At 43.0% G+C, this 13,358-nt stretch overlaps 1 protein-coding gene across 2 annotated transcripts in view; it reads right to left on the bottom strand.

The window, feature by feature from the left end:
• The window catches only part of Cd38 (CD38 molecule), a 41,312-nt gene extending 29,707 nt beyond the window's left edge, over positions 1–11,605 (bottom strand). For both annotated transcript variants that reach the window (XM_021211280.2, XM_029545269.1), the window contains exon 1: positions 11,311–11,605. In XM_021211280.2, coding sequence (XP_021066939.1) covers positions 11,311–11,555 — 245 coding nt within the window. In that variant the 5' untranslated portion in view covers positions 11,556–11,605. The remainder of the gene's footprint in view (positions 1–11,310) is intronic.
• Between the last annotated feature and the right edge of the window lie 1,753 nt (positions 11,606–13,358).

The following is a 13,358-nucleotide window of genomic DNA, read 5'->3' as shown; positions in this document are numbered from 1 at the left end:
GGCCTCTTGTGAGGCTATGCCAGTGCCTGACAAGCACAGAAGTGGATGCTCACAGTCAGCTATTGGATGGAACACAGGGCCCCCAATGGAGGAGCTAGAGAAAGTACCCAAGGAGCTTAAGGGGTCCGCAATCCTATAGGTGGAACAACAATATGAACTAACCAGTACCCCCTGAGCTCGTGTCTCTAGCTGCATATGTTGCAGAAGATGGCCTAGTCAGCTATCATTGGGAAGAGAGGCCCCTTGGTCTTGCAAACTTTATATGACCCAGCACAGAGGAATGCCAGGGCCAAGAAGTGGGAGTGAGTGGGTAGGGGAGCATGGTGGGGGGAGGGTATAGGGAACTTTTGGGATTGCATTTGAAATGTAAATAAAGAAAATATCTAATTTAAAAAATCGGAAAAAGAAGTGTAAATAAGGAAAATATTCAATAAAAAATAAGTGAGCTGTCAAAAAAAAGAGAAATAGGTTGAAACATTTTCTAAAGTTATAGAAGAAAAAATGTGGGAAAATAATATTAATGCCCTCACGCTATCAAAAAATAAAAAATAAAAAGAAGAGAAGGAATTGGTAAGTCAAGGAGATGCTGGAACCTCAATTAAGAAAACACTCCATGTGCTAAGACGAAAGGATCGACTATCCAGAGACTACCCCACCCGGGGATTCATCCTATCATCAGCCACCAAACCCAGACACTATTGCATGTGCCACCAAGACTTTGCTGAAGGGACCCTGATATAGCTGTCTCGTATGAGGCTCTGCCAGTGCCTGGCAAATACAGAAGTGGATGCTCACAGTCATCTATAGGATGGAACACAGGTCCCCCAATTGAGGAGCTAGAGAAAGAACCCAAGATGCTGAAGGGGTCTGCAACCCTATAGATGGAACAACAATATGAACTAACCAGCACCCCCAGAGCTTGTGTCTCTAGCTGCATATGTAGCAGAAGATGGCCTAGTCAGTCATCATTGGGAAGAAAGGCCCCTAGGTCTTGTAAACTTTATATGCTCCAGTACAGGGGAATGCCAGGGCCAAGAAGTGGGAGTGGGTGGGTAGGGGAGCAGGGCAGTTAGAGGGTATAGGGAACTTTCGGGATAGCATTTGAAATGTAAATAAAGAAAATATCTAATCAAAAAAAAAGTTGAAAAAAAAAAAAAAGAAAAGAAAATGCTCCATAAAAAAAAATAAAAAATAAATAAATAAAAGGAAGTCTCTTGCTTGGGTGACTCTTGATATTTCTGACTTCAGTTGTCACTCTCCTGTTTCTTCATGGCCTCCTCCAGAGTGGGCATTATGGTAAAATGGTCTCCTTATTTCCACTCATATCAGTGTATGAATACAGCCTCCTTCCTCTTTCTGACCCTTCCCAGCACATGTGCACAGGAAATCCCTTCTTCGTCTTTTACCCTGTTTCCTATTTTGTTGTTTGACTTTTTTTCCTCGACCCCTTAAATCTGCTCTTGTCACCACATCTCCTTTGAGAGGACTGATTGATTGCTCCCATATTCTGACCTGATTGATTCTAAGTAGCTTCTCAAAGAACCAGCATCGTAGATAATCAGTTCTGGGGTCATTTTTACCAGAAAACCATGTCCTACTTCACACAGATTTGGCAAAATAAACCCTTTCCTCTCCAAGATGCTTTGGGCTGTGTGTTTACCCTAGCAACAAAAAGCCATCTAGGGCAACCATTTATTCCTCCCATGTGGATACGCCATCAACTGTAAAAGAAGTTTTCTTCACACACCCTCTGAAACACAAGCAGGAACTTTTGCTCCCACCCACTTGAATGAGTACCTTTCTGTAAATGTTTATGCTTCATAGTAATATTAGTTATATAATTCCCTTAAATGTTATGTAAGTAAATTAGGTAAGTGACCAATAAGAACTACTTTTCCTATGAAAATTAAGTGATCATTTTGACAGATAATGACGATGTGTGAGACTGTTGAAAAAACGCCACATTTGATATTGAGATGCTAATTGTAATGACTATAGGACATTATGTATCTTTGGAGGCCTGATTTCTCAGGCCTACTTAAAAGGCTCTGCCTCTCCAATACCACTCCCTCCATTTCTTCCATTTTGCATATTACATCAGCTGTTACCCAATTTTGTTCTTCCCAGAAAAAAAATCAGATGAAAGATGACTATTACTTGAATAGTGACTGATGTGGTAGGAAGTGGACACACTCTGGGTACATTTAAGATGGGGGACAGACTCACCAGATAACCCAGGGTGACCTTAAACCACGTTCCTCCTGTTTCTTAATGAGGGACAAGCACGTGCACCCACACCAGCCTACATAGATTTTGATAGTAGAACGCATTTGATTTAATGTGCGATTGTATATGAAGTGTGAAAGAGGAAAAAAAAAAAAAAGAAGAGAGAAGTGATACCAAGATTTTTTTTTTAGTTGAGCTACTGGAAAACGAATTGCTGTTTCAAATAAGGAAAGAACGGAATGGAACAAATTGAGAAAGGCACCAGGGATTTGAATTTGAACAAATGAGTTTTGCAATGCCCACTGCCGTCAAAGTGGGGATTTTTTCAATAGAAAGTTGGGTTGTGTCAGTCCTGGGGGTGCTAAAGTTTTGGGTGAAGCTATAAATTAGGAAGCAGAGAGTGTAGAGAGATGAAGAAACTGTTTCAGAGGGAGAATTCACTCTCTCTAGTGAATCTGATTGATCGAGTGAGATGAGGGCAGGGAACGGACAGCAGATTGATGACTCTGACAGGATTGGTTTAAGGTGAGTAGTAATGGCACTGGAGTGGACTGAAGAGGCTCTGGGTGGCTTTCTTAGCTGAGTGTTTGTCTTACTACTATCCCTTCTCAGTGAGACAGCCAGCATGATCCTCTCTTTAATTACACAGCAGCTGGCCAGGTCATAACACTCAATACTCATCGATAGTGGCATGAATCCCATCTCTGAAGGTAAAAAAGAACCTTGAAGAAAGCTTATGTCACTTAGAATATAATGTATTCACAATAATAACGATATAAGCATAAAACAAATATATAATAATTATATAATTACACATCCAGAGACAAAGCAAACACATTATTATGTCATCATCACCATCATCAAAGTTTTCAATATAAGACAAATTAGGTACAAACATAAAATTAAGGATAGTATGCACTTTTACTCTGGGTTGAGGTTATAAATGTGAAGTCACGACGTGTCCGTCTTTTCTTTAAATGACTGTGTCCTCTAGTGACTAGAAACGTGATTTAGCAGTTAAGAACATAGACTGCTCTTTGGGAGGGCTTGAGTTTACTTCCCAGTACCCATGTCCAGCAGCTCACAGCTGCTTGTAACTGCAGCTTCAGGGAGCTCTGACACTTGTTTCTGGTCTCCGAGGGCATTGGACACATACGGACAAATGGACACTCACGTGCACGTAATTTCAAAACATAAAATTAAAAATACAGTTTTCAAGAACTATCCACCAAAGTCCGGAAACATCATGCCAACTTGCAGTGAGTAGCACTGACCCACTCTTGTCTCTACCAACAGAACCTAGGCTTCTCCATCTCAACGGCCCGACAGTTACTCGGGAAGATCGGGACTGGGGATTGGTTCTCGCCCTGAGAGTGTGCTGTCCTGTCTTGTGTATCAGAGGTCCCAGCTGCATGGCCCTGGAGTTCAGGCCTGATATGAGCAGCCTGGTCCTCTGCAGTTTGGTCCTAGACTGAGTGTCATAGCGTTGGCTACCCTGGCTCTGAGGCCTCAGTCTTGGGACTGAGCAACGGTGCTGGCATTCCATGGTCACTAGCGTGCAAGAGCCTGTTGTGAGACGGCTCCCAGTCATCATACTCACGTGAGCCAGCTCTGCTAGCAAACGCCCCTCTTATCTACCCATCCCCATCATCTATTGGCTCTGTTTCTATGAAGAGCTCCTACAATCACATTTGCCACCTGACTGATAAAGGATCAAGAACTCATCAACCTTTCTTTTCTGAACTCACTTTCAGGACAACCAGTTAAGAATTCCCCCTGCTTAGAAGAGTTAAAGTTAATACATACCAAAGGACTCTTCCATTTAAAAATAATGATTTGTTAATCTCTGTGGGATTGATCAATCCTGTCTAGGATCATCAGATGTTGCTAAACTAGTGGGATGAAATGTCACTGCCGAACTCAACAACAGATGTCCCAGGCACACGATGCTCCACTCTAATGACCTTCAGACTGTGGGACCATGTGACATTTTGATGTATGTAATGCTGGAAGAAAAGCTCCCTCTGTGAAGTATCCCTGCTCCATCCCCAAGTCTAACCTACTGTAGCCTGACTGTTGGTATAGGGAACGCTGCTTCTGGGAGAGCAGGTTAAACAGCAGCACAGAGGTCAGCGAGAGGAAGCAGCAGGGCAGGCAGGGTCTGTCCAAGCCTGGCAACCCCAGTTTGTTCCATGGGCCCCACATGAAGGTGGGAGAAGAAAACTGACCTCCACACACGTGCCATGACACTTGTGTATCCATGTACATGTGCACTCACATGCCTCATATGCGTACATTCCATAATAAGTCAAATCATCAAAGCATAAAAATAAACAGCACCACAAGACTGTAACCATCCAAACCAGACCATGGACAATCCTAAGCTAAATAGCCATCCTGTTCCACATACTAATAGGTATTTGTAAATAGAAAATGGTAATAAGTTCTAGAAAACATAACATACATCTATACAGTGTAAAATATGACTCTACAGTAGAACTAATCCAAGTTATAGTATGTCTTTAGGAAGGTCCTGGAAGATTAAACACAGGATGGACATTACTAAAATGTCATCTTGCAGGGAAGTTGTTCTCATTTTACTCCCATAATTGAAAATTGAAACCCTCTTCCACATTCTCCCCAGCTCTTCCCACCATTTGCTATACAGCATATGTTCTTGTTTTGTTTCATGTTTTCCTCGGCCTGAGAGAATGCAAGTTCCTGAAATTAGAAGAACTCTGTGTGTTTTGCTCACTGTTAAGAAAGAAGAATCTGCAAGAGGTCAGGAGAACAGTTGGTCCCCTGTGCATGCGGCTGCCACATCTGTGAGTCCAAACCACTGCATATTGAAAATACTCAGAATAAGTTGTCTTTGTACTGGACATACACATACCTTCCCTGATGCTATCATTCTCTGGATTACAGGATGTAATAACAATTTATGTAGCATGTATGCTATATTAGCTATTTTAAAAAATCCAGGGAAGATATAAAATATGAATGACAAAGTAAAGATTATATGCAAATAGCTCAGTTTTTTGTTTTGTTTTGTTTTTTTTTTTTTTAGAAGAATTAACCACACAAATTTTGGTAGCTTCCTGGAGGTCCTGGGCTTCCTAAGAGCAGATCCCTATAAGGACATAGGAATAATAGTATTCCTGAATAAATATGTTACAAAATGCATAAAATATTGAAGGGGGGCAAATTAAAGCCACACCACAGACAACATTCTGTGTAGTATCATACTGAGATGTTATTATAGCTTGGCTATGGTCTGTGTCTATACCCCAATGTTTTCCATGCTTGGAGCTTGGCCCACCATGTGGCTGTGTGTTATAGGATCTTTAATGGTGGGACCTAATAGAAGGTGTCATCACTCTCAGAGTCCTATTCTGAAGGTGGGAGTGCTCTCTTCACGGGGTGGGTCTCAGCATCCTGCTGTGCTATGATGGAACCAGAAGGTTCTTGAACTCCTAAAATTGTGAGCTAAACTCATTTTTCCTTCATCTTTTCTCCAACATCTTGTAATTATTATACTAATAGCAACAGACTACGTCAGATACTGTTGGGACGATTTTTTTTTTAAAAAAAATTTACTCAGTAGAATATGGTTTTCATTCCTTTTCATCTGAAGTTATAGCTCCAACCTTTTAAGGCAGAACATACTGTGTCATTTTTGTCTGCTATAGATACAAATAATTCCTTTGCAATAACAAGATAATCACAAAATTACTGCTTCATACTTCCCTCTAGAACATTAACTAGTTCATGTCAATGTATCTAATAGTCATTTTGATTACCAGCAGATACAAGTGCCTCAAAATATTTTTTTATCATTTTACTAACATCCTCACAAACGATTAGTTAAAGTCAGATCTCTCTGGCTTCAAGTCTGTTCTAGTTACATTTCACCTGGTCACTTTCAAGCCTGACACAAATGAATAAATAAATTTCTAATGTGTGTTGATCTATGTGCTATATGCTCTTAGCTTATGGAAACTTAGACTTGGAAAAATATTTTCAAGTTCTGGTGATCCAGGCTGTTGAATCTGGTAGTTGTTCTAGCCTTTTTCCTGATTAATCAGTTTTCTGTCACTATAATGAAATGCCTGACATGATCTTATGTAAAGGGAACAGGTTTATTTTGGTTCACTGGCTTGCCGGTTCCATCCAAGATCAGGAAGTCTTCACTCTCTGTACTAAGTTTCTGCTTTCATCAAGTCTTAAGTAAAATGCTGAGACTATCAAAGTGGGAATCAGAAGGAAGCAAAATGAACAGACTTGACCTCCTAGAAAACCCAGAAAGTTTGAAGAGGAAGAAGCAAAGAATAATTTTAAAAACATGTAACCTGAAAACAAAGGAATCAGAAAAGCCAGCCAACACGAGAAAGAACTGAAACAGGAGAACAGAGAATATTCCCTGACTCTTTCATCCTTTACATTTGGGTCCAGCCACCTTTATATTGACATAAGTGTGTTCCCTTCAAAAAGCTTTTTTTTTTTTTTTAATAAAGAGACCAGAATATGATGAACAACATATGAGGTGACTTCAAACCCCACCTCTCTGACTCTCAGCATCTCCTGTGGCTGGGATGAAGATATCTTTCATGTGCATACTTGTTTATATCTCTGTACTCTCATCTGGACCTTCAGCATCTGTAACTCACATCCGTGGCTGACATCCCCATCATCCATGGGGGAAGCTGATCCTCACCAAGATGGGAGAGTCATGGAACTTAAGTCATACCAGCCACACCTCTCTCTAGAGACCCATCTTCCTTCATGGCTTGATCTCTGTCTCGCCCTCAGACCCTCTCCTACCTCTGCACATACATACCCTGAGTCCTGAATGTCACACTTTCCCGCATCTTTTCAAGCCTTAAGGAAAAGTCCATAGTTCCAGGAAGAAAGGGAATTCTGCCAGACTTCCTTCAGACTAGTCAGCGCAGCCATTCTATAGCTTCCATTGTGTTGGCTTAGTCTACAGGGTTTTGTTTTTTGTTTGTTTGTTTGCTTGTTTGTTTTCTACTTTGGATTGCCAGCATCAATGAGTGCACAAACCTGTTCCAACACCTTCACACACACACACACACACACACACACACACCTACACACACACACACACACACACAATTTGTGTGGGCACCCTGTGACATCAGTACAGACACTGGATGTCAGGCAGAAGAAGAAAGGTCTCAAGGAGGGACTGTTCATGCTGACCTGATGGACACACAGGAAGTGGCCATTGGAGGCTGGAAGAAAGGCAGCCCCTTGCAGAAGTGATGTGAGATGTTGTAACTCTTGTCAACTGCATAAGGGAAGATGCAAAACACCCATTAGGAAACCCAAAGCTGGGGCTCAGATTCTTAGTGCAGAAGCTGAGAATCATTTCTTTTCTTTTTAGCTGTGGAAGAGAAAGTGCAGAGCCAGAGAGGAAAGAATTCCTGATTCATAGTGCAGAATAGAGAGTAAACATTTCCAGTGTGCTAGGTTTGAAAATAAAACTGATGTTCTCGGTGCTCCTTACTAAGGGTATCAAAATAAGAAGTAGCCCCAGAATTATAATGAAACTCAGGGTGTTGTCAGTAAAATGTGCCTTAGTGATGTAGCTGTGAGATACTTCGTGTCTGTGTATATAAATATTATCTAGAAATATGAACAACCTGAAACCACGTATGTAATTAACTCAACAGGAAGAGTGAAGATCTGAACAAAGTTTAAATGGACAAAAGCCAGACAAAAGACTTGCTGGAAAACAGGGAATGGTTATATGTTATCCTTCCATCTTTCTCATAATTTAAAAAGATTTAAGACATTTAATAATGGTCAGATCATGGAGAAGTGGGCCCTGTAGACTGATGTGGGAGTGTGAAATAATAAAACTATCTCACAAAGGATTTCGAAACATGTGCAATTTGAAAGCCACTCAAACAAAATATGCACTGTGGTGGTCTGAGTGAAGATGGCCCCCAAAGGTCCATAAAGAGTGGTACAACTAGGAGGCGTGGTCTTGTTGCAGTAGGTGTGGCCTTATTGGAGGAAGTGTGTGAGTGGGCATTGTAGTTTTAGATGCTCAAGGCAGGCCAAGTGTCTGTCTCTCTTCCTGTTGTCTGCCAGTCCAGATGTAGAACTCTCAACTACATCTCCATCACCATGTCTGCCTTATGCCATTATAATGATAATGAACTAAAACTTCTGAACTGTAAGTCAGCCCCAATTAAATATTTTCATTTACAGGATATGCTGTGCTCGTGGTATCTCTTCATAGCAATAGAAACCCTAACTAAAACATGTACAATCTCCTGTTTTACCCAGAAATTCCATCAGTGGGGATCTGTCATACAGAACACTCCAGTGCACACATGAAGGTATAAGATGTTTACTGTAAGGGAAAGCTGCACAAGAATCAGAACTCTACCACTCCTATGCCACCAGTAGCCAGATCACTGCCTGGGACACAGCAGGGGCTCAAAAATATTTAATGAATGGATGAATGAATGAATGGGATTGAAAAATTAGAAAACGAGCCAGCAGGATGGCTCATTTAAACAAAGGTGATGCAAAGCTTAAAGACCTGAGTTTGATTCCCAGGGGAAGAAAGACCCAACGTCCATGCCTGCCCTGTGGCAATCCTCCCATCCCCTAAATGTAATAGAGATATGTAATCTAAAATTGGAAATTAAGTTTTTGATGACTGGAAATGGTTACATCCACCCTATAAAAAATAAGGTAGATTTGGGTGTAGAATACGAGAGACCCTCTCACTACCAAGTGTTAGGCTAACAAGATTTGAAATAATGCAACTTTCATCACTGGAGGACTGAATTATGGGACAATGTTCTAATGCATGAACGATTGCACTTATTTTATGTTTGCTATTGTGGGGAGGTATCTGCAACACTCCATTTACGTAGCAGAAGCATTTTAAGCATTTACCATGACAAGATTATTTGTCTTAGTCCTCTTCATTTCTCTAGATGCCGAGTGCTGTCATCAATGTTCCCATTTTACAAGGTGGGAACACACCACAGCACAGATACACTGAGGACCAAGTCCAAGGTCATATTGCAACAGAGTCAAAGCTCAAATGACCTGGTTTCAGGGTTCACATTCCCCAAACCATTGGAGGATATGGTGCTGTGTGTTAGGTTAAACTTGTTGGCCTGTTATTCTTATAATTATTATTTCTTTCCTGTTTTAAATGTCTCTATACATGGCCTATAAATGCCATGGCAACTCGTCCTACAAAGCCTGCATAGGCAGTTTGTTTAGTGGCTAGGGGTTCAGTCTCTGCAACCAGGTGCGGTCACATTACTCAAGCTTTTGACTCCGTTTTCTTATCTATAAGTGGAGATATCAATAGCAGCAGTCAATGTATCATTGCCTTGTGGTTGATTCTGTTCCACTCATTCCTCTACTGCGATGCTGAGGGTGAACCCAGGGTACTCTGTAAACTAGGTCAGAGCTCTACCACTGAGCTGCATCTCAGCTCCTGACATAAGCACCTGATGCATGAGATGTATCTATCACTAATCTATTCATATAAAGTGTGTGCGTGCGTGTGCGTGTGTCTGTGTGTGATGTCTAGAAAGATGCTCATCACAAGAGTAATATGTTAAGCTAATGATGCAGACTAGCAGGTAGGGATGCTTGCTTCCAAACCTCTAATTACCTGAATTTGATTCCCTGAAGCTACATAATGGAGGCAGAGAACTGATTCCATGATTTCTGCATGTATACTGTGGAACAGGCACACACACACACACACACACACACACACACAGTAAATATCTATACTTTTATTAGTTAATCCTGTTATTTTTAGATTGATTATTATTTGATAAACACAAATAATTAATTCTTGCTGAATGTACACATATACACATGAGTGGGTAGGTTGAAGAAGTGCTTACTGTCCACACACAACATGGTTCGTGCTCAGCACACATCATGCCAAATTCCATGCATCCAGTTTGCTAAGCACAGAGAATTTACTCGCTATCAAAATGACTGAACAACCAATACCATTTAAACTTCTGTAAACAAAATATTCATCAGGACCTTTGTACACAAACATTGTCAAGGAAGACCAGGACCCAAACCACTGAGCATTCGAGCCCCGGGGAAGTGTGTGCACTGAAGACAGAATGTGAAGTTGAGCTTCTGCGCTGCCTTCTTGGGCTTTCCGTTTGACTTCAGAAATCAGTTCTACATTCAGATGACGCCAGGGAGTCGCAACACAAATCATTCCCTCTGGGGCAGGTAGTGGGTGGAAGGGGTTCTATGGGCTGACTCTATCGACTGATGAAGTTGTTCCCAAGGGTCTACACAGGTTCACCAAGTGGATTTCGTTCACCTGATGAGTAATATTCCAGTTTTTACAGTCTGTCTTGTTTTATTTTTATTAATGATCAGGTGCAAAAAAAAAAAATGACCAGGATGCTGTTTGGGCTTGTTTTTTGTTTTCTTTGTGTTGTAATTAATTAAAATTAATTAACTTATTTTGAGCCAGGTCTCACTTTGTAACCCAAGCGTGTCCTGGAATTTACAATGTAGCTGTGCAGCCCTTGTTAACATTGAACTCACAAAAATCCTCCTGCCCCTCCTCCACCCCCACAGCATGCTGAGCAAGCCACCTAGTTAAGTGTAGCCTGTGACCCTAACTTTCTGGGCAGGGGCGGTGTCTGAAGGAAACCACAAGTCAAAAGACAATGCGAAGTTCTTGTACCCGCGAGTCATCTTTGTCCCTGAAGCATGGCTGTGGCCAAAGATAGCCCTAAGGGTTCAGGACCCTCTGTGGGAAGGGAGCATCTTTGCAGAGCTCAGCAAGGATCAGCGCCCCGGGGTCACAGACACTGCCAACCCGGAGGTGGCAGTGCAGGCGGTGTTCTGGTAACTTGAACAGGGGACCTTCCGCTCAGCACTGCCCCTCAGCTTCCAGCTGATTCACAACACAAGATTCTTTGTTTGGGACAATCTGGAAGGTCCCCCGCCGCGAGAGTTCCAGCTGGGTCACAGCCTGCTTCCCCAGTGTCCCGCTACGCTATGCACTGTGCCTAGAGTGAGCCTCAGAAGCCAACTCACCGCATCTCCGGCCGGAGGATCTGAGTATAGATGAGACAGCGTCCCAGGAAGATATCAGAAAAGTGCTTCGTGGTAGGCTTCCCAGTCCACGCCAGGAGTGGGCGCGGCCGCAGAACTATGACCACGATCACTACTACCGAGGCGACCAGGACCAGGAGACCCACTCCGAGACCGATCTGGGCTTTCCTAGAGAGGCGGCAGCCAGGTCTGTCCCCAGACACCTGGCTAAATTCATAGTTAGCCATTGGGCTCCTGAAGACTGGCCCAGGCTAGGCAGGAAGAGAGCACAGGGCTGGCTGGGTCAGACTGCCCCTCCTCCTTCCTTTCACTTGCTTTTATCTGCTTCCTTTCCCACCCCCCTACTCCTGCTCCAAAGTTCCACGGGGTGACTGGACTAATAAGGCTTTTGGGTTGTCAACAGGCACTCCAACTGCCTACTTCCAGACTCCAGAGCAAACTAACCCTGGAACCTCTCTCTCCAAGAGAAGACAGCACTTTAGCCTCTGCTGGTACGCAAACAGCTTCAGGGTACTCCTGGCCAACAACCTTCTGTGTCACCTGTACACTTGACATTTTTGCTACATATGCTCGGTGTGTGTGTGTGTGTGTGTGTGTGTGTGTGTGTGTGTGTGTGTGCATAAAATTATCCTCCCTCCCTTCCTCCCTTCCTCCCTCCCTCCCCCCTCTCCCTGCCTCTCTGCCTCTTTCCCACTCTCCCTCTCCCTCCCTCCCTCCCTCCCTCCCTCTCTCTCTGTTCACCCAAATGCCTGGCAATGAATGGCCTACCTCTACTTCTGAGCTTTGATAAAAATCCTGCCCAGGCATCTTTAAAGTCTCAGCTTCACTCTGCTCCACTTCTCAGGAGGTATCGGTTCAAACCCAGCCCCAGCTGGTAGAGTGTCCCTAAGACATAACAACTCAATAAATGTAAGTTATTGCTGCTTGCTCTAGGGGGTTGACAAAGGAAGGATTTTAGAGTTGGTAGGATGCTTGCAACCCATCTCGTATGCACTAATACTTCATCCCACATGGGAACCCCCAAAATACAAAGGCTCTTCCTGGCTCTCCTCCCCAAGAAGACATATATTGCTTAAGCACAGACTTGTCACATAGTGGATCATAACACAGGATTTTCACAGGATATTTTTCAGGCAGAGGAAATACTAGATGCAAAATCTGGGGCAGGAAAGCCCCTTGTTCTGTTTTAAGATGCAGGAAAGCAGCCATTGCAGCTATACCAGAGGATGAGCAGAGAATCCTTCTGAAGGCTACAGGACAGTGTAGTGTGGTCTCTGCTGCTCCGTATGTCGGGAGGACTTTTTTTAGACTGTGCATTTCATTTTTTTAAATGTTTGTTGTCATTTTTGCTTATTCATTTTGTGTGCCTTTCTCCCTCTCTCCCTCTCTTTCTTTTTTCCCTTTTCTTTTATTTTTTAAAAAATACATTCTTTAATCTTTTTTTTAACAGTCCAGACTTCATCCCCCTCTTGGTCCACCCCCACACCTCCTCCTCCCCATCCCCTCTCCAAAAGGATGTCCCCACCCCTATCCCTACCCCCCACCCCAGCAGACTTCCTCACTCCCTGGGGCCCCAAGTCTCTAGAGGGTTAGGTGCATCTTCTATGAGGCCAGACCTGGCACTCTTCTGCTGTATATGTGGTGGGGACCCCATGTCAGCTGGTGTATGCTGCCTGGTTGATGGCTCAGTGTCTGAGAGATCCGCAGAGTCCAGGTGAGTTGAGACTGCTGGTCTTCCTATAAGGTCACCCTCCTCCTCAGCTTCTTCTAGCTTTACCCTAATTTAACCACAGGGGTCACCAGCTTCTGTCCATTGATTGGGTATAAATATCTGCATCTGACTCTTTCAGCTGCTTGTTGGGCCTTTCAAAAGGCAGTCATTCTAGGCCCTTGTTTGTAAGCACACCATAGCATCAGTAATAATGTCAGGCCTTGGGGCCTCCCCTTGAGCTGGATCCCAATTTGGGCCTGTCAACTGGACCTCCATTTTTGTTCCTGCAGTGCTTTGGTTCTCTCTCTCTCTCTCTCTC

This window comes from Mus pahari, chromosome 13 (genome assembly GCF_900095145.1).
Source record: "Mus pahari chromosome 13, PAHARI_EIJ_v1.1, whole genome shotgun sequence".
Taxonomy (NCBI): Eukaryota; Metazoa; Chordata; class Mammalia; order Rodentia; family Muridae; genus Mus; species Mus pahari.
Note: the sequence above shows the minus strand (reverse complement) of the source record. Positions and strands in the feature narration are given on the sequence as shown.